Here is a 21372-nt window from a genome sequence, read left to right on the forward strand (position 1 = left end):
GGCAGCTGGGACTGATTAACAGCCCCTGGTGTTGCCTTCCGGGCACCTGGGCTCCAGTGGGCCCAGCAGAGGCCGAGGGGTCAGCGGGTAGCGGGAAGAAGCTGAGGGTGGGGCTGCAGCCTGCAGCCCCAGAGCCGGGGACAGGACAGGGGGTGGGAGGCAGACCCGGAGCCCCTCCCTCACTTGTCCAGAAGTTCGGGGGACACAGGGTGAGGAGCCCAGAGGAGCAACGTGCCTGCTGAGGCCCCATGAGCCGCCTGGGCAGTGCCTCCAGGACTGTCCAACCTGAGAATGGTGAGCATCCAGGGACAATCTCAGGTTCGTCAGCCCGCGAGGTGCCGCCCCCTCCCCAGCAGCAGCTGCCACGGGGCGAGGGGCACGCGCACTTGGGCCGGTCGGCAGAAGGACCTGGCGGGTCGGTACCACCTGGGCAAGGACGCCACCCGTCACGGTGTCTCTGCTGGGCCACCTGGCGTCAGGACGCACCCACAAGACGCCTGTATCCTGGGCCCCGCCTGACGCAGCCCTAAGTGCTCCAGGGTGAGTCCGAGGAAGGGGCACCTGTACAGGTTCCTGGGCCAGGGCCCGGGCACGACGCAGCCAGAGATGCTGCGGGCAGCTGGGAGACTTCCAGGCTCTCTGAGGTCAAGCTGAGGGCTTGTGGGTAGCAGGTGGGTTTTAGCTGTGCTTGGGTCAGAAGGGTAAGAAAAGGGCAGCTAGCACGGGGCTCACGGGGACCCACGTCTGTGACCCCGGGATGGGAGCCATGGCGACATCAGCAGCCACACATCCGCTGGGGCGGCCGCACTGCTGGGTGGGCGGGCCGGCCTAACTCCCCGTGCGGGGCCCTCGGCGCCCCTGGTCACCGATCGGCTGCCCACTGGGGGGCCGAGAACCGCCCCGGCGTCACGTGTCTGGGGGTGGGACTGGCGCTGGCTTGGACCCTCCCCAACCGCCACCACGCCTCCCCAGTCCCAGCGCGAGCAGAGTCTCCCGGCCCAGGGCTGCTGGGGGCCACGCGCCCAGACGGAAAGGGCCAGGGCCGAGTGGGCAGGGCCGGAGGGAGCCGTGGTCTCACCCGCGGCTCCCCCCGGAGTTCTGGGGAGTCCGAGCAGGGGGTCTCCCTGAGGCCAGAGGGAGCCGAGTCCCTTGGAGCGGGTGGGCGGCCGGGCGCGCCGGGAGCAAGGGCCGCCCCACAGCGACGGGTTCCTCCTGCCGGGACGGGCCACACGGCGTCCTCGGGCCCGGAGCCCGACCGGGGAGACGCTTCTCCGCTCGGGCAGGTGACGCCGGCCCTGCCCGGACCCCCGCCCCTCCTCGTGGCCACGCCCCGCACGCCCACGGGCGGGGCTGCCTTGTGGTGCTGCGAGTGGGGAGGGGAAGGGGGGCGGGAGGTCCGCCTAGGACCCTGCCCGCACGCTGCGACCCCGACTTTGGCCAGGAGCTTCAGCCAGGGTCCTAGGCCTGGGCACGGGAGGGCAAGGGGCATCCGGGGGACTTCGGAGTCTTTCCAAAGCGCCATTCAGCCACGCCCGCGGCCCTCGGTCCCCCTAAACCAGGGCCAGTAGGGGCGGAGGTCCCGCTGCCCACCACCCTGAATGCGCATCATTAAGGGTTGGTGTCACGTCACGTTGTCACGTCCTATTTCTAAGTATCCCAGATAGAAAATACTGAAAATAAGGAAAAACGTCTGAGGACGCCAAGGCTGGCAGAGATGGGAAGGGGGCCTTCCTCTCTGTGGATGTGCAGGGCATTTGGGGCCACCAGTCAAGGGAGGGCTTCCAGACCCCTGCCCGGCGATGGTCCCTGGCGAGGGCAGTGCAACTCTGCTTCACCAGCCAGGAAGTAAAAGCCACCTGTGTCCTCAATCAACAAGACCACCAACCACCTGTGTTTAATTCATATGATATACGCTGTACAGAAATTAACTAGGCCGAGGTGTAGCCACATGGATTAAGGAAAAAAAAACCCGGCACTAAATGAACTCTCACAGTGATTTAGTGCTGTACAACTTACGTAAATCTTAGAAATCAGTGGTACGTGTTATTTATGGATGCTGAGACTGGTAGGCAGGGTTTAAAAGCACAAACAGAAGTGAGCTGAAGTGCCTGGTGGGCCACCTCTGGGCCTGGGAGAGAGGTACAAATGGGTCTTCACTGTCACGTTTTCTTTTGTGGGAAATCTAAATTAAACTACTTCATATTTGTTATGTACAAATAAAGAGTTTCAAGGTGTTTGTTACACAATTCTTAGTATTTTTAGGCTGTTTTGATTTTTTCAAATCATTTCCGCCAGGCCCTTTGCTAAGAGCAAGGACACAGAAGGAAGACCCAGCACCCCACCCGAGGGGGGCACAAGCACGAGGGGCCAGCGCCCCCTGGGGTGTGGGAGGTGGTGCCTGCAGCCAGGCATGGTGTTTCTTGCCTCCAGGGCCAGGTAGTCAGACCCCTGGGCCTCCTGGGTTAGGGTGGCCTCTCCCACCGAACGCCAGCGTCCTCAGGGCCTGAACACCCCGACGTGTACAGAAGGGCACACGTGGTGGACGTGAACCCCCATGGACATACACGCCCTGAGGCAGAGATGGCGCCTCCTGCAGGAGCCCAAGAGTGGGTGCTTATCTCGGGTGGGAGACAGGCACAAAGGCACCTGCCTGCACCACGTCCAGGGGGGCGTGGTGGTGCTCAGGGTGTCCCCTGCTCCTCTCTCCCTGCTGTCCAGGTGATGGGGGGCAGGTAGACCTCAGAACTCCCTGGGGGCCAGGTAGGACGACGGACCCTGCCTGGGAGGTGCCAGAGAGCAGGGCCGGGTCACCAGCAGCTTGGAGACAACCCAGGAAGATGGGGCAGCGGTGTCCAGGCGTGAGGACCCGAGCATACTGCACGCTGATGCCCTGGGTGGAGCAGGCCGAGGAACAGGAGCTGGACGTGGGTGGGGCTGCCCAAGGGGCAGACGAGCTGGCCAGGTGCCCCCTGTGGTAGCCCCTTCCTGACTTCGTGCTGCCAGCTGAGGACAGGCCCGGGACTGGCCTGCTCTCCTGGAGAGCTGCAGCCCCGCACACCCGGCCAGACAGCTGCTCACGGGCAGCAGGATGGAGGCGCCGCCGTCTGAGGGCGGCAGGGATGGTTCCCAGAGGCTGAGGTGGTAGGACGGTCAGCTGGGTGGATAGGAGGGGACAGTGGGACCAGTGGCTGTTGGCCACTGGCTTACTGGCCGTGTCCCAGGAGGGCTCCAGGACCCGCAGTCCAAGCTGCCCTTGGCGTGTGGCTCTCCCCACAGCTCCAACATTCCTTCCTTCACCCCAGTGGTGGTATTTAGAAAATGGAGGGGAGTCTGTCCACACTCGGATCAGGCAGGTGGTAGTGAGGTCCCAGCCCCCAGAGGACTCAGGAGGGCCGCCGAGGGCAGCTGCCCCCAGAGTGCAAGACTCCCCTAAAGCAGGATTATGCAGGGATCATTAAATAAAACATACACCCAGTCTGCAGTGAAAACATTTATTTTTTACAAGTTATCTTTATTATAGGTCAACATTCAGACATAAGAGACCATCACCATGGGAAACCACCGTGACCCTCCAGCCCAGCCCCAGGTGTGTGCGTGGGCTCAGGGCAGAGGTCGGTCCCAGCAGCAGGACACAGCAGCACACGGACGATCGCGGTCCACGCGCCTGCATTTAGCTTCTAACCATGACGCATACATGTTTCAGTGTAAACTGCGCCCCTCGCCGACCCTGAAACACCCTTCTTCCCAGGGAGACAAAATCACCAAAAGCTGCTGTCCACAGGACCCCAGCCAGGCCCAGCCGCTTCCTCCCCCGGGGACCCTCCAGGGTGGATCTGGGGTCAGAACAGAGACCCCTTTGAATGTGGCTTTATCACTGATTGTATCTGATGCTTAGAAAATTGGTTTTAATGTTTCAGGGGAGGGAGGGGTTTCCAGCCACTCACCTCTGGGTCAGGTGAGCCCCCAGGTATGGGTGTCACCTTGGCAGCCCTGCACCCTACCCTGGAGGAGCCGACACTGGCAGCACTCGGGCCCCCGGCCTGCCGTCCACACCGATTCCAGGGACACAACAGGGCCGGTGTTTCCTTCTGTGCACCTGGCAAAGGAGCTCGCCCAGACCCCCTGCTCCTGCCCCGACTCGTCAAGAAACCAGAGGCTGTTTTGGAGCCGCTTTTCTTGTACTGTCGCTTCGCCCCGGACGGCGGCACTCACGCCGCTGGGTGATATATACATATACACATATGTACACACACTGCCCACACCTACAGCAGAGACGACGCCAACCGTGCTTGAAAGGACAGTAAAAATGTAGCTTTTGCCAATTCCACAGGAGAAGGAGTCACAACCAAAATAGCAGAACAGGTGAGTCCTGTGTTACATGGGCTCACAGCTCAGAACGCTGGGAAAGGAATGAGATCAGTCACTTTTTCACGCCCCTCACCACCGCCACCACCCCCGCGCTGTCCCCCTGGCGGGGTGTGCTGAGAGCCGGGGAAGAACGGACGGGGCCCCTGGGCTCTGCCCCCGCAGAGCCTGGCCCCTCCAGGGAGAGCCCACGAGCCGGTGCCCGCCCCCCTCACAGGTGGTCTCACACCAGGTGCCACGGAGGCTGCCCGTCTCCCCAGTGGGCACTGCACAAGCTCCCCTGGAACAGACCGCCCGAGGTTAGAACACGCCAGACGGTCCCGGCAGGGCCCCTCCCTGAGCAGGAGCCCCGGGGACACAGCACGCCTACGGGGCGCCGGCGGTGCTGGCCGCTCCACTCGTCAGAGACGTAGGAAAGCTCACGCACGAGCGGTAACGTCTACAGCAGTTTGAAAACAGAAAAACGCCCAGAAAAGACAAGAGACCACATCACCAAGCGAAAACAGAAATCTACGCGCCGGCAGCTCCCGTCTGCACCCCGCAGCCTCTCCCACGCTCCCTGCAGGCCACAGGCGGGCAGTGCTGCCAGAGCCTCAGGGCACCCAGCACTGGCCTCGGCGGCCCTGGAGCGAGGGCCGAGGTGCTCCTATTCCCACCACAGCAGGCAGAGGGTTGTCCCCTCCGAGCACATGAACAGGGGGCCCTCCAGACACAACACCCTGCTCACCAGGGAAGCAGATGGGCCACACAAGGAAAAGGGAAATGCAACCAGGGACCTAGGTCTTCAGTCAGCGGGAGGGCCTGAAAGCACAGACAGGCAAGACTTTGAAAGGGCTTCTGCCTCCAAATCAACGAAGTGGACATGCTTCGGGGTCGGGGTCGGGGTCAGGGTCAGGGTCAGGTGAGGGGGGTGTGGTCCAGACCCCGCACCCGGCCCCTGGGGTACCCGGCCCTCGCGGAGTCATCAGCATCGCCTTGAGGACTGTTGTCATCACCGTCACGACTTATTTAGTTTTTACAAATTCTACAGGAGACCGGGTTCAACAAACTTCCGGACCTGCCCCTCGGGCCTCCAGGGGAGCGTCACGTTTCTAGCGGACGATCAGTAAGATTCGGGAACAAAAAGACACTCGGCAGGGATTCGCCCCGACCTGTGTGATGGGCCTCGGAGTTTTCTGCCCACGGAGCAATGACATAGTCGCTGTGGAGGGGCGGCTGCCTGCCTGAAGTCCAACCTCTGAACTTCGTGCTTGGCCACTCTAGGGAAAAACGACTCATTTCCTAAGTTATTTCCAGAAACGTCAGGAAGCCCGACTGGGGCCTGCTCTCAGGCTGACTTCTTGCTGGCCTGGAACTGGCCCCTAAGACTGTCCTGGCGTCTGGCCTCCTCCCTGCTCCACGGGGTCCAACAGCGCATTTCCTGTCCTCCTGAGAGGCCGGGTCTCAGCAGCTGCTCCTCACCTGACACCAGCGCACACCTCCCCTCTTCCCGAACATCTTCAAGGGCAAAACCCCAAACAAAATGGAACCCACAGGTGCCCACGGGCCTGGTGCCTGCAGAGCCAGCCGCTCACCCTACACGGCACTGTGAGGGCAGCGGCAAGCCGGGGCCTGGGCGGCGGTGGGCTGGGGTGGTGGAAATCAGTGGCTCGGGAAGGTGTCCTGGTGCGTCTGGCCTCCTGGCGTGCAGCCCCCTGCCCACGGCCTTCCCTACTAGACACTCCGGAGCCCAGCAGTCACGAGGTGCATGATGGGAAACCAGACCCACTTGGGCCACGCAGGTCCCGGGGCAGGTGCTGGTCTGGCACGGGGCCAGCACAGCCACGTCTCCAAGTCCTCAGAGCAGGGGCCACCCACAGGTCTGGACGCGGACAAGACAGACTGGCTCCCAACAGCCCACAGACGGTGCACGGACAGAGGTGAGCGGGGCTTCCGTGGTCTGGCTGCGGGCTAACGAGCCCAAGGGCACCAGGGCCACTTGGGGACCCAACCCTCTGCCCACAGTGTGCCTTTGGTCCAGCTGGTCCTTCCTCCGTGAACCCGACGTCTCCAGCTCTGCCCAAACCATCGACGACGGCCAAAGGGAGCAGTCGGAGGAGAGCGGGTGGGTGAGAGCTCTGGGAGGCACAGAGGGGAGGGCTGTGCAGCCCCCTCGCCACCGGCAGGCTGGCCTCTCAGCCCCTCTGACCACCTCTGACTGGGCCGCTGCTGCCATCTGTGGTCCTTAGAGGTTCAAACAGCATCACCAAGAGGCCAGGCGGGCCTGAAGGAATGTGGAGGACGATGCAGGGAAGGGGAGAATGGGGGCTGCGGGAGGGGCCGCTTCCATCCAGCTCGTGGCCTGGGGACGTGTGGGAACGTCCCCCGCCCGGGAGGGAGCACACTCGAAGCACAGGGGCCTCAGGTCAGACGTGGGAAACAACTGCCACAGGCTAAGCAGACGGGGTGAACGGGTCCCGCACAGACTGTCCTTGGTAGGAATGCCACAGAAATGCCCTGGCGCTGGGAGAGTGGGCCCAGCTCCTTCCTGGCAGGTGAGTCCAGAGGCCCTGCCTGTGGCCACATGGTTGGCAGGCACGGGGCAGGGAGCAGACCCCACGGCTCCAGCCATGCAGAACCTGCCTCAGGCCCCTATGGGCACGGGGAACGGAGTGCCGTCCCGCCCGAGCCCGCCTGACCGCGAGGGACCACACGGGCCGTCCAACCGCTGCGTCCACCTGCCCGAGAGCCCTGAGGCGGCCCCACATCCGGGGAATGCGGCCTGGCCGCAACACGCTCACAACACAGACAGACATGGAACGTAACCCCGCACATGCTATTAAAAAAGGAAACAACAGAAGAAGAAGACCGTAGCTAAACTGCTTTAAACACTGCATGCTACGCACTTCGTGTGTCAGGGATCGGCGGGTGGGCGGGCACAGAGGCGGGCTGGCGCTGCCCTCCCGGGGCCAGGGCGGCTCCCGCCCCACCTCTGGGACTACAGTCCATGATTCTAAGGTCGAGTGGCTGGGTGCTGACTGACCCTCGAATCACAGCTTCTCCTGAATTTAGTTGAACCCATCGGTGTGATAGCTGGGGTGGGAGTCGGCTGTGAGCTGGGTGGTCTCCGTGGCGGACGCCGGCTGGACGACGATTGGCGTGTCTGCAGCCTCTGCAAGCAAGCGACGCGCGGCCTCAGGTCGGGCCGGTGGGCCTCTCGGCCCCCGACACGGTCTCTGGGCGACACGCTCGGCCACCTGGTGGCTCGACCGGGGTCGGAGGTCGTAAGACAAGCAAGCGCCCGGGGCGGGGCGAGGCTGCCAGGACCTCCGCCCCGCACGACCTTCCTCAGCGGCCTCGGCCCTCGGCCCTCCCCACCTACTGAGCCACCACGGTCCGCGGCGGGGACAGCCCTCCACGCCTGCGTTACCTCCGGCGTCCACGTTCACACCTCAACCGTCCCGCCGCCACAACAAACACTCCCGCACCGTGTCAGTGCCCTCCTGTTTGGCGAGACAGGGCGACACGTTCAGGGCCCAGTCCGGCCCCGCCCCTCACACGCGCCCCGGGCAGCGGGCACACTCACCCCTCTCGTCGGACTGCAGCTGCGCTTCCAGGTCCTCGGGGGACACGTAGAACTCGGTCTCCTCGCCCTCGGGCGCCTTGGGCTTGCACCTCCCGCAGCAGCAGTTGAAGCAGCAGCAGAGGCAGCAGCAGCAGTAGCAGCAGGTGAGGAGGCCGCAGAGCGCGAACAGGGCCTGCGGGCGGGCGGGGCTGTGAGGCGGCCGGACGCGGCTCCCACCCCGCGCCCCCGCCCCGCCGCCGGGCCACAGGGGGCCCTCGCGCCAGCAGCAGACTCTCCTCCCGATCACGGAGAATAAGGAGAGCACGGAACACGGGACGGCGGGAAGGCAGGACGGAGGAGACCAGCTGCGTACAGCAGGGTCGGGCCTCCCGGGTGGCGCAGCGGCTGAGAGTCCGCCTGCCGATGCAGGGGACGCGGGTTCGAGCCCCGGGCCGGGAGGAGCCCACGTGCCGCGGAGCGGCTGGGCCCGTGAGCCATGGCCGCGGAGCCTGTGCTCCGCCACGGGAGAGGCCGCAGCAGTGAGAGGCCCGCGTAATGCAAATAAAGGGTAACTTCTGAGAGGAGAGGAGGGCTGACTGGCCGCTGCCAGACCGGCTTCCGACAGCTCAGCGCCCTGCAGTGAGCCATACCCTCGGGACTTACGTGACAGATGCTTTGGATAGAATCAGGAAACCAAGTAATGTTACAATATAAAGCAATAATATTTTTTTCAGAAGTTTCTCAAGCTAGATATTTCTAATGCGTCTTCCCTAATCACAAAAATAAATCTATCCACAAAGTGATGAAAAAGCTCGTCTCCTATTTCTACCACAGCGACTCACGAAAGAAAATGCTGTGGATGCCACCACTCGGCACGGACCTCGCTCTGTGCGCTCGGGCTGGATACAGGCAGGCCACAGGCCAGCTACAATCCGCTGGGACCGGGCCTTTGCCCGTATCTACGGGGACAAGGAGCCCGCCACGTGCCCAGATCTACCTGGCAGGATGCGAGTGCGGGAGCTGCGCCCTCACCTTGGCCCACCAGCTGGAGAGCACGAAGTAGGTGTTCACGTTCTCCTCCCCAAACTGCTCAGCCACGTAGAGCCCCAGCGAGCCGTACTTGTCGTAGATGTTTCTTTTCGTGGAGTCCGTCAGGATGGCGTGGGCGTTGTTGATCTCCTTAAACTTGTCTGCGGCCTCTGGGTTATCTGGGTTCTTGTCAGGGTGATATTTCAAGGCCAGCTTCCTGCAAACCAAAGCCATCTGTTGCTCTCACGTCTCATGCTCATCCACCGGATGGAGGGCCAGCAGAGGAATGTTTACCCATCACCACCTCCCTTTCCAACCAGCCACAGAACTAGAGAACGCCAGGCTCAACAGAAATCTCTACAACTGTCTCCGGGCAAACCTCCCGTCCTGAACCATCCACAGAGCAGCAAGTGCCCGGGGGTGGGGGGGTGGGGGAGGGGTGGGGGGGGAAGCTGACCTGCGGGCACTCCCAAGAACTTCCAACCCCGCTGCTGCCCTCTAGCGTCCTGACTGTACATTTGCCAAATGGAGGGACAGGCAAGGAGCTGCAGCACAGGCATTTTATTGTACTGATAAGGAGATAAGCTGAGAACACAGAGGACTGTGTCAACTGTCTGCACTGACGTACGACAGTGTCGGTCTCTGGCAGCTGCTCAGAGACACCGCGCACGGGAGGGGCCAGCTCAGCCACGTGGCAAGGCTACCTCGGGGTGTGGAGACCCTGCCATCACAGCTCAGCACATCCAGACCTGCCCCCCGAGCCGTCTGTTCCAGGGTAGGGAGTACGCATGACCCACAAACTGCTACTTTTTTGTCGCCAAGAAAACATTAAGGTAATAATCAGTAAGCTATAAGGGAACACACTACACACACAAAGATGCAATGGAATGGCTACCAGTGAAACAGTGAGTAGGCTGGGGAAACACATGCAGATAAAAGACAGGCGGGGCGGGAAACGCCCGCCCCGGGCCCAGGTCTCTTACCGGTAGGACTTCTTAATGTCATCCGAGGTTGCGTTCTTGTCCAGCCCCAGAACGTGGTACAGGGACTCCCCAGAGGTAGAGAGTGAGCGCTGTCTCTGGTCTGCCATGGCAGGCTAGTCTACAAGGAGAACGCAGAGGAAACATCAAAAAGTACAGATAAAAATTCTAAGCGCAGAGCTGATGGACTTGATTCCATTTGACTATTTTAAGCAAAAAAATCACAGCACTTTGTAGGGGTCCCAATGTACACCAACATAACACACTCAACTACAGCAGGAAGGAGGTGTGGTCCCACATGGGGGTTAGGGGACGTTTCTAACTGCTACACTACTGTCAACCCTAAGTAGACTGTCAAAAATTTAAGTGTGTTGTTTGCAATCCCTTGGGCAACCTCTAAATGAAGACATAAGGAGGCAAAGCTAGAAAGCTGAAGGGAAAATGAAAATGAATCTCTATAGACCAAAAACTCCATTAAGAGGAAGAGATTGTCAAAATGGATAAAAAATTGCAAGACCCAACTAGACACTGTCTGTGAGAGACACTTTAAAAACAGAGCCTCAAAATACATGAAGCAAGTGCTGACTGAAATAAGGGGAGAAGCAGACAACTTCACAGTCACAAAAATCTTAACACCCCTCTCTCAGAAACTGACAGGACACACACACAAAATCAGGAAAAATACCGACAATCTAAAGAACACTATCAACCACCATGACCCAATTACCGCTATGACACCCACATCCACAGAACTTACACTTTTTAAAAATCACCAAAACATACCACATGATGGGCCTTAAAACAAGTTTTAACAAATTTAAGTGGACTGAAATCATACACAATATGTCCCCAACCCTAACAGATTAGAGACCCAAAAGGAAAATATCTATGAAAACCTCAAGTGTTTAAATATTAAACGATACACTTCTAAATAACATGCAGTTCAAAGAAAAGAGGACGGACATAATTTCTAAACTCATTACTGATCTAATAATCTGCATGTGATTATAGGCTACTACGTAAAAATAAGTTGATATATTCATAGTTGCCAAAACTCAGAGCAGCAACCAGGATGTCCTTCAGCAGGTGTTGGATAAATAAACTGTGGTCCATCCAGACAGTGGAATATTATTCAGCAAACTTGTGTTTTCCATGAAAAGACATGGAGGAAGCTTAAATGCATTTAAGTGAAAGAAGCCAATCTGAAAAAGCTACAGACTATATGATTCCAACTCCGACACTCTGGAAAAGACACAACTATGGAGACAGTAAGAAGATCAGGGGTTGCCAGGGGCTGGGGGGAGGGAGGGATGAACAGGCAGAGCACAGAGGATTTTTAGGGCAGTGAAACTATTCTGATACTACAATTGCAGATACATGTCATTATACGTTTGAAAAACCCCACAGAATGTGCAACACTAAGAGTGAGCCCTGATGTAAACTACAGACTTGAGTTACTCTGTATCAGGGTTGGAGCATCACTCAAAACAATGTACCACACCAATGCTAATAAACTGTAAGACTGGGGCGGGCAGGGAGTACAAGGGAACTCTCTGTACATTCTCCTCAATTTTTGTGTAAACCTAAAACTGCCTTCAACAATAGTTCTGCTATCCTCAGAGACTGAGATTACAATAAGCTGTGAAGAAAAAGGAGCACAGAAGGATAAGACAGTCTCTGGAAATCACTATCTGAGCAGTGAAGTTGTCAACGAAGCAGACGGGTACAACGATATGCCTGAAACAGCTGAAGGCCAGAGCACAGAGAAGGCACAATTCAGGAAGCGTCTGAACGGAACCAGCACAGAGAAAACAGAAAATGAGAAAATCTGCCAGGCAGGAATTTGAAAGGCAAAGAATACAGACAACTGAGAAAAAATAGTCAACTGAAAACAAAACTAGAGCTGAAAGAAAACACAAGCGTGCGAACTGAGGCCCCACCAGGTAGGGCACCAAGGCCATAGTTCAACATCCTGGGCGCCAAGAACTTCCCCAAACAAAACACGTTCCGAATTCTAAGGAGAAAGGAGTTTCATCTGAGGATTCCACTATCAAGAAAGTGTAAAGTCAGAAGAACGTATAAACGCAAGAGTCTGGGAAAAGTACTGCTCGCGCATCTTCAATGAAACAATGATCTGAGGAGCACTTCAACAAAATGAGGAAGGAAATCAAGAAACAGGAAAAGATGTGGTAAGAGGAGTGGTGGTGTCCCGGCCTGCGGGGGAGCGGCCCAGGAGTGCCCCCTCCTGCAGGTGGCAATGGTCACTTCTGATCAAAACACAGGACACACCCATGAACTCCCTCCAGACTGGGTTCCGCAGGGGCTGGGCTCCCCTGGCCCCCTGTAGCCTCACGACGCAGGCACTCCGACGGGTTATGTCACAGACAGAGAGACAGATACACAGAGAGGTGAAGTCAGGACCTGAACCCAAACCGAAAGGCACAGTCTCTTGGCTGAGGTACACCAGGTCAGCCACCTTGGCACGAAGCATAAGAGACGGTGGTGTACAGCTGAGGGCAGGAAATTAAACACGCCTCACTTCAATCCCAGAGATGGTGGGCTTTGGAATCAGGGTGTGAGAAATCTTAAGCCCAGTTCCGACAGCTTCCACCTGCTTGGCGTGGCCAAGTCGCTGCAGTGCTTGGAGCTTCCCTCCTCACCTGGATGGACACAAGGACGCCCCCTACCCCCCGCCCCATGGCAGGGCTGCACAGAGCCCGGGGACCCTCAGTGATGTTGAGGACGGAACATATTCTCGTCAAGTCTCCATTACTAGGAATTCTGTCCATTTACTCCACAACAGAAGTACCAAGACTTCGTCAAGTTTAATTACTACTTGGCTAAGTAATTTTTTCGGTCCTTAAGTACTGTTATGGAAAATACAACTCTGACAGATTATTTTGTATTCTCAGTTACTCAGTGCCTACTAAATAGCGCTTTGAGAGCTCATCCACAGGAAAATATCAATAAATACTTTTGTATCTGCTTATAGGAGTAACTATATGATTATGTGAGACGTCTAGAGGCAGTCAGCTACTTAATCTGATTAAACAGAATTCCCTGTGGAACTTTCGCATTTAAGTCTCGATTCTCCAGCACCCCTTGCACCAGAGACCGCAGACGTTCTTGCAACGAGGGGGCAACACTTCCTAGTCTAGGACAGAACCACCCTAAGAAACATCAGCACACACCTGGCTTAGTGACTAGGTAAGCCAGTCCCTGTGGTTCATCACCTGCTTGTTCACGGTACAGACAGACCACTGACTTTCAAAACCTTAGAATTAATTTTCTGTTCCGTTGTTTGTTGTTGTTGTGTTCCACTGCTGAGCTTTAAGAATGCTTTGTATATTCTGTCATATTTTAAAATTTTTATTTATTTATTTTTGGCTGCGTTGGGTCTTCGTTGCTGTGCGCGGGCTTTCTCTAGTTGTGGCGAGCAGGGGCTGCTCTTTGTTGCGGTGCGCGGGCTTCTTACTGAGGTGGCTTCTCCTGTTGCAGAGCACAGGCTCTAGAGCGCAGGCTCAGTAGTTGTGGCGCACAGGCTTAGTTGCTCCTCGGCATGTGGGATCTTCCCGGACCAGGGCTCGAACCCGTGTCCCCTGCATTGGCAAGCGGATTCTTAACCACTGCGCCACCAGGGAAGCCCGGCAGGTGGATTCTTAACCACTGCGCCACTAGGGAAGTCCCAGAATTAATTTTCTTAGTTTCAATGAACTGCCAGCAACTATGACCAAACTTCAAAGGCCAATACTTGTTTAATAATAAACATATCTCCTCAACCCCAGGGATTAAAAATCAGGTTCTGCATTCCCAGTCCTTAGTGCCCGGCAGCTTTCCCTCCCCCACCAGGTGTGGCGCGACCCTGTGACACTCGGTGCCAGAATGTGGTGGAGCAACGCGGAACATTCTGCCTGGACACTGACACCATCAGGCAAGCTCTCCCCACACAGAGGACAGGTTAATGCTCATGTGGATTCAAGAACGTGTGGAACCAAGAGCTTCCAGAAAACACGACTTGGTGATAAAATCCAGCCAGTGAAGACGTGAACCAGAGGAAAGTCATCAACAATGGAAGCCGGGGCAACAGCTCTGCAGGCAGGCGACAAACCCACAGAAATGCAAGATCCTGACTGAGGAGCGGCAGGAGCTCCAGCAACAAACCCACCGCAAACCTCCTGGCCCCCATGGCGGGTCAGGACACAGGTGGGCAAAGTGTGTGCAGCCCCACGGCCCCAGCGGACCCCGGCACACGGGTGCCCCTGGTTAAGGGGGCGGGTCTGCTGTGGTGAGGGAGGAGCAGTTTTTAGTATCACCGTGATCTTTTGTTTGCCGAATTCGAGGGAAACTGGAACGCTTCTGTTTAAAAGACAATGTGGGGACTTCCCAGGTGGCACAGTGGTTAAGAATCCGCCTGCCAATGCAGGGGACACGGGCTCGAGCCCTGGTCTGGGAAGATCCCATGTGCCGCGGAGCAACTAAGCCCATGCGCCACAACTACTGAGCCCGCGTGCCACAACTACTGAAGCCCGCGTGCCTAGAGCCCGTGCTCCACAAGAGAAGCCCTGCTCGCCACAACTAGAGAAAGCCTGCACGCAGCAACGAAGACCCAACGCAGGCAAAAATAAAATATAAATAAATAAAATTTAAAAAGTAATAAAAATAAAATAAAAGAGGATGTGAATATCTTCGGAAGGTAAGTATCTGGTAATCTGGTTGTTTCTGGGAAGAACCAGGGAGCAGAGGTTAAAAGACTTATTCTTTGTTGTCTACCATTTCTTTACCTATTCCCATACTATTGTTTGATTTTTAAAATCATTTTCTTCTGTAGCCTTTTCTGCATTGCATGAACTTTTTATAAATCTATGTATCTTTTTTATAAAAACTACAAAGTTGTCGTTCTCCTTGTGCTTCCAGACGCACGTCTGCCCTCCTAGAGGCTCTCTCACAAGTCACTTCCAGGACACACGACTTTAGCATGTCGGACTGTCACGGGTACCGAGAACCCAGCCTTCCTGGCCAACAAGGTCCTTTAGCCCCAGGAGTCTGGCCCATACTCCTGTGCACTAACTTCCCTCTCACAGCCAGCAAGTCTCCAACAGTCCCTACAGAATCCCTTCTCATCTGAGTTCAAGAGCAAGCTGTCCATTTGGGGATCTGTTTTGGCTACTAGCCAATCAAAGGGGTCTTGACGGAGGATCCAGCCAACCAGGGTCCAGTCAACTCCACGTTCTCCTAAGAACCAGCAAACATCCTCACGTGGACTCCCTCCAACCCAATTTTCAATCATTAGAGTTTTCTGACATCACAAACAGTAAGAGTGAGAGACTAAATAAACTTCCTTATATTTTAATGAAATCACTGACAGCATAGCAATGGGTCTGGACAGCTCGAGCCTAATTTAATTATGTCTAAGCCAAGAAGTCGAACACCAGAAAAGAGAAAGCTGGGGACAGTAAAAGTCAGCACAGACTTTAACACCAAGGCTTACTTTGGTGCTATTCGTCAAAGTATTATTACTCTAGAAGCAGGTGTGCAAGCTTTTTGGTAAAGGGCAAGATAGTAATATTTCAGTCTTGTGGGCCATACAGTCTCCGTGTCCCGAGTTCTCAGCTCTGCCTTTGAAGCGTGGAAGCACACAATGTCTAAAAGAATGGGCACAACTCTGCACCCCTAAACCTGACTTAATTACAGAAGCAGGCACAACCCTTGCCCCAGGGGTCAAGTAATGGCTCTCTTGTGAATTATTTTAGGGAAGTTGGGTGTTGTGAACAGGCACTTACATTTGTGTGCTGTGGGCAAGGGTCAGCTTAGTTACTGTGACTCTCTTTCGGTCCTCAAAGTTAACTTTGCACACACACAAAACGAAGACGTGGGCAAGAAATGTTGTGAATGTGCATTTCCAATCAAGATGGCAAAATCCAAAGAAACTTGTTGCAACGTGAAGCAATTAGGCCAGGCAGTAGCAACAGCGCCCACCCTGAAAAGTTGCTGGAAAAGCTGTGAACGAGGTGCTGGCATTTTTGACATAAACCATCCAAGAGTGCTCACTGTCGTCCCCCGTCAGTCACTCTTCTTACTTGAGGTCATGGTTTCAGCACCACTAGCTCTGGCTTCTGAGGGTTTTTCCAACTGGAAGCTTGGGTTCCCATGCAATACGGAACAATGACCCTGATATCATCTTCATACCAAAGAACAGAGAACCGAGATCCCTTACTTTGTGAGTTTCTCCACTGAGATGAGGAGAGCCCGCTGACTGCATCAGATACAAACTTTCCCCCGAGGAAGACACCCCGCTCCTGTCACTGCTGGCGGGTACGGATTCCGGCACAGCGACAGTGCAACCCTACGCCCAAGCAATAAAGACGACTTTCAATGTGCTTTGCTGGGGCTCCAACGACGATGACTCTGTTCAGAGGACATACGTCTGTCTCGAAGGGCGTCTACCCTTCCCCAGCATCACGGGTTCAAAAGCTTTCATACACACGCCTGGTGCTGGGCAGGAGACGCCACCCCTGATGCCGGGGAGTGTTGGGGCGGGAAGACACCCTAAATCAGGGTGAGCACAGCTCCCCAAGAACACTGTGATGGGAGCAGCAGAGGCCCACTGTAGGATCACCTGGCTGCAGAAGACAGAAGGAATACGGACAGAATCACGCGCAGGCCCACCAGTCACACTGCTGAAAACCAGAGACCAAGAGAAAATGGACGTGCTGCAGAGGGGCGAGCGTGTGAGCCAGACTCTCCTCGGTAGAGATCACAGGACCCAGAGGGCAGTGGTACCCAACTTGAAAGCACTCAGATAAAATACCTGTCCGACCAGAATTCTATTTCCAGAAAAAACACCCCTTAGAAACAAAGGCTGAAATGAAGACGTTCTCCTACAGAGACTAAGAGAACCCATCACAAAAACCTAAAATTCAGGAAACACCAATGAGAGTTACCTGGACGGAGGGGAAACGACACCAGATAGAAACCAGCGTCTTTAGAAGGAATGAAGGCCACTGGAAGTGATAAGCATGTAGCTAATAGATGATCTTTTCCTCTTTCTTTTTAAAAAATACACAGGACTGCTGGAAGCAGGAACTGATCAACCTTGGCTTGTGGGGTTTGTGCTCCAAGTAAGACAAACAGGACACCTTCGCACAGAGAAGCAGGGGTGGGGGAGAAATGGACACCTTATGTGAAGTGGGCAGCATGAGCTCTAAGAAAAGCAAACACCACACAGGGTCATCAACAGAAGGACTGACAATTTCTGGTCTATTCTATACAGAACACTACTTACCAATAAACGAAGGATAACACACTGACACAGCAATGAAATCAATAAATCTCAAACACAATGTGTTACGCAAACAAGCTGAACACAAAATGACTCCATTTGTACAAAGATTAAGAACAGGAAAAACAATGTCGTGATATAAACCAGAAAAGCGACTGTTTCAGGGAGGTAAGGGGACCTCCTAGGAGGCAGGAATATTCTTAATTTAAATGCAAGAGTGATCTCACAAGTGTACACACCAAAACTCACTGATATCCAGTTAAGATCTGTGCCTTTCACTGTATGTCAAGTTTACCTGCAGTAAAAAGAGCAGCTGTTGTAATTAATGTGATTTATTCTCAACATTAATTAGATACTACAAGAGAACCAAGTGAAACACAAAATTCTCTAATCTGTGATGGCAGGCTGCCTGTTTTTACAACAACTTTCATGGAGACACAGAAAAACATCCGTTTGCCTGTCATTCTGTGGCTGCTCTCAGCAGAGACTGTGTCACCAGGAAGCCGAAAATACTTACCGTCTGGCCCTTTAAGAATAAAATAGCTGCTATGAACATGATTCAAACTGGTATTTCATAATTTTGAGTCAGAAAACGAAATAAGTGCTGTCCAAGCATAAAAATTATTAAAGGTAAATTTCTACATCATTTTTACACACGTTTCAAAAGTTAACATTCTAGTTAGAAACTACCCACTGCCAGGAAATACGCACTTTTAAGTTTCCTGCTCAGTTGGGACACGGTCTTGTAACTAAGAGAGAGACGTGAACTGCAAATGGACAGATCTGACTTCATTCTTAGCATGTGTGGTACTGGGAAAGGCACCTAGGAGGCTCCTGTCAAGCAGAAGGTGGTGGAAGACAGTGAAGGGGAGAGAGAAAGAATCGAGTTTTGTGGGGTTTTTAAAGCATTAAAATCAACTTTTTTCAAAACCAGGTGTCTTAATATTTTATTTTCTTAATTTTCTTTTTTTGAGGTTTATTCTAATTTTATTTTTTAAAATTTATTTCATTGAAGTGTAGTTGATTTACAATGTGTTAATTCCTGCTGTACAGCAATGTGATTCAGTTATACATATATATACATTCTTTTTCATATTCTGTTCCATTATGGTTTATCACAGGATATCAAATATAGTTCCCTGTGCTCTACAGTAGGACCTTGTTGTTTATCCTTCTTAATTTTCTATAGTGATCGGGTATACTTTAATGATTTAAAAGAAATAAACATTTTTCCAAAGCGGGAAAAAGATCATCCTAAAAATAATGTCCCACAAGTGACAAACTGAAGACCATCCCCTTTGCACCTGGTCAGCGCTCTCCCCTCCCCAGAGGTGGTTTCTCCCATTGTCTTGTGACCTGTCTTCTGCTTCCCTCGATTTCCCCCATCTCCCCAATACCTGGCACCACAGGCACACAGCTCCAAGCTCAACGCCGTGAGGAGGCTCCACTAGAGTGTCACGGGGGAAATCAGGTGTCCTCTGCCACCAGCCTCAAGGTCCAGGAACAGGCCAGCTGTGCTGAGTTGGTGACTAGTCTTTGCCTGAGGAGTCCAGGAGTCCAGCACCTGTTATTTGTTTTGTTTTGTATTTTTTTGGCGGCACTGTGTGGCTTGCAGGATCTAAGTTCCACGTGAATCAGGTATTGAAACTGGGCCACAGCAGCGAGTGCACCAAGTCCTAACCACTGGACCACCAGGAAATGTCGCATCTGCTATTTGAGGTAGCACCTCAGCATTTTGGTTTTTCCTAAACCCGTTTCGATTAAATTTCAAAGGCATCCCCGAGGCCCATGTCAGCACCTGGGGAGCAGCCATATCTACCTGAGCTGCACCTGCTATAACTCAGGAACTGCCATCCTAGCTATGCTCCCAGCCTTGGCTCCAGGAGGGTTAGATCCTGACCTTTTAGGCTGCGTCATTTTTAGTAACACATACCTTTAAAAACAAACAATGGGGGCTTCCCTGGTGGCGCAGTGGTTGAGAGTCCGCCTGCCGATGCAGGGGACGCGGGTTCGTGCCCCGGTCCGGGAAGATCCCACATGCCGCGGAGCGGCTGGGCCCGTGAGCCATGGCCGCTGAGCCTGCGCGTCCGGAGCCTGTGCTCCGCAACGGGACAGGCCACAGCAGTGAGAGGCCCGTGTACCGTAAAAACAAACAAACAAACAATGGGCACATTCTGCAAATCTGTAGTGCGTCCTGGTGCTGCTAGCAAGAGTACTGGGGCTCCTCCACATTGCGGGGCAGACAAGCCACACACGAGCAGGGAAACATGGGCTTTAAACCAGTCAAAGCTCGCCAACCCCAGGAGGCAGGGGCCCGGTGAGGGGAGGCTTTTCTGGAGGACACGCAGCCGGTCCTCCCGCAGGGCCGCCAGGACAAGTCTGTGAGGCACGGCTCTGCTCCTGTCGCCACCCCACTCAGGTCCTTCCCCAACAGCCCACTGGCTGCAGCATCAAATCCCAGCTCCTGGGCCTGCCCTACAAGGTCCTTCTGGACACAGACCCTGTCTGACACCAGCCTCTTCCTGCCACTGCGCCCACTGGGCCTCACGGCCTGACGGCTCGCTCTTAGGCAGAGGCAGTGCTGCCGACCCTGAGCACCGGGGGTCTCCTCAACGTCCTGCCCCCTCCTACGTGGCACCCCTACTTAGACCTCCGACCCTGAAGCGACATCCCTGGTCCCAGAAGGCCGGTCCTGGCGCCTGCTCCATGGATGCACAGCAGAGCCCATCACATTCTATGGAGCCGTCCTGAGCCTTGAGCATATGTCTCTGCGTTGTTTATTTGTTCAACGAATGTTTAGGAAGTACCTGCCATGTGCCACACTCTGCTCTCAAAGCTGGGGATTCAGCAGCGAACAAAATAAACAAAACGGACAAAAATCCCTGTGCTCACAGGGCACGTCTATGCTCCTTAGAAGACATCTTCAGGGGAAAGAGATGTGTATTCTGACTCTTGTATCTCCATGTGTAATATCAGCACGCACTGAATGTTTATTAAGAGTTGCTGTTGAATTCAATCTACTATTGCAGGAAAAAATCATATGCCAACTTTGGAAAAATCATATGCCAACTTTGGAAGAACAGACTTGAAAACGTCTTAAAAGGAAGGCTATTTTGGTTCTGTTTTTGTTTTGTTTTTTTTAATCCCCCTCCCTCCCTTCCTTCCTTTCTTGGTTGCGCCGGGTCTTAGTTGCGGCAGGCGGGCTCCTTAGTTGCAGCACGTGAGCTCCTCAGTTGTGGCATGCAAACTCTTAAAGGTTGCAACATGCATGTGGGGTCTAGTTCCCTGACCAGGGAGTGAACCCAGGCCCCCTGCAATGGGAGCACAGAGTCTTCTCCACTGGGCCACCAGGGAAGTCCCTTGGTTCTATTTTAAATATTTTATATAATATTTGATACACAGGAGGGAAGATATGGCACATATAAGTCATGATGCATCATGATAAAATAAACACCATGATCCCATCCTTCAATTTAAAAACTAGAAAATTACCAATAATTTTGAAACTTCCTGCATTCTCCCCATATACATTACCTTGAAGCAATATTTATTACAATCCCTTGCTTAAAGAAATTTACCTCATATGTTTCTCCCTAAACACTATTTAGTTTTAATTTTTTGAGCTTAAAAAAATGGTCTTGGGGGCTTCCCTGGTGGCTCAGTGGTTGGGAGTCCACCTGCCAGTGCAGGGGACACAGGTTCGTGCCCTGGTCCGGGAGGATCCCACATGGCACGGAGCAACTAAGGCGATGTGCCACAACTACTGAGCCTGTGCTCTAGAGCCCGTGTGCCACAACTACTGAAGCCCGTGCGCCTACAGCCTGTGCTCTGCAACAAGAGAAGCCACAGCAATGAGAAGCCCGCGCACCGCAACAAAGAGTAGCCTCCGCTTGCCACAATTAGAGAAAGCCCGTGTGCAGCAACGAAGACCCAATGCATCCATAAATAAATAAATAAATAAGATCTTGTTTTAAAAAAATGGTCTTAACACTGTGTATGCAGCCTTCTGTGACTTGTTTTTTTTTTTTGGCCCGTGACTTGTTTTTGAAGTTCAATATATTTCTAAGATTCTCCCAAATTGCTGGATATATCTATAATTCACTCATTCCTAGTACTGGACAAATTCCATTTTGGGAACGGACCACAACTTATCAATCCATTCTTCCACTGGAGGA

General features: G+C 54.1%; 1 protein-coding gene across 9 annotated transcripts in view; it reads right to left on the bottom strand.

Moving 5' to 3' along the window:
* Nucleotides 1–3477: 3477 nt before the first annotated feature.
* DNAJC5 (DnaJ heat shock protein family (Hsp40) member C5) overlaps nucleotides 3478–21372 on the bottom strand; it is a 31445-nt gene continuing 13550 nt past the window's right edge. For 4 of the 9 annotated variants that reach the window (XM_082644134.1, XM_082644137.1, XM_082644140.1 and 1 more), the window contains exons 2-5: nucleotides 9922–10039; nucleotides 8942–9155; nucleotides 7931–8102; nucleotides 3478–7516 (exon numbers count right to left, since the gene is read on the bottom strand). In XM_082644134.1, coding sequence (XP_082500260.1) covers nucleotides 7413–7516; nucleotides 7931–8102; nucleotides 8942–9155; nucleotides 9922–10028 — 597 coding nt within the window. In that variant the 5' untranslated portion in view covers nucleotides 10029–10039 and the 3' untranslated portion in view covers nucleotides 3478–7412. Of the gene's footprint in view, nucleotides 7517–7774; nucleotides 7848–7930; nucleotides 8103–8941; nucleotides 9156–9921; nucleotides 10040–16859; nucleotides 17055–17436; nucleotides 17493–17908; nucleotides 18032–18594; nucleotides 18762–21372 lie in introns of all 9 variants that reach the window. The other 5 variants (XM_082644135.1, XM_082644138.1, XM_082644136.1 and 2 more) reach the window with 4 other exon arrangements.

Source organism: Mesoplodon mirus, assembly GCF_964341445.2.
Source record: "Mesoplodon mirus genome assembly, chromosome: 15".
Taxonomy (NCBI): Eukaryota; Metazoa; Chordata; class Mammalia; order Artiodactyla; family Ziphiidae; genus Mesoplodon; species Mesoplodon mirus.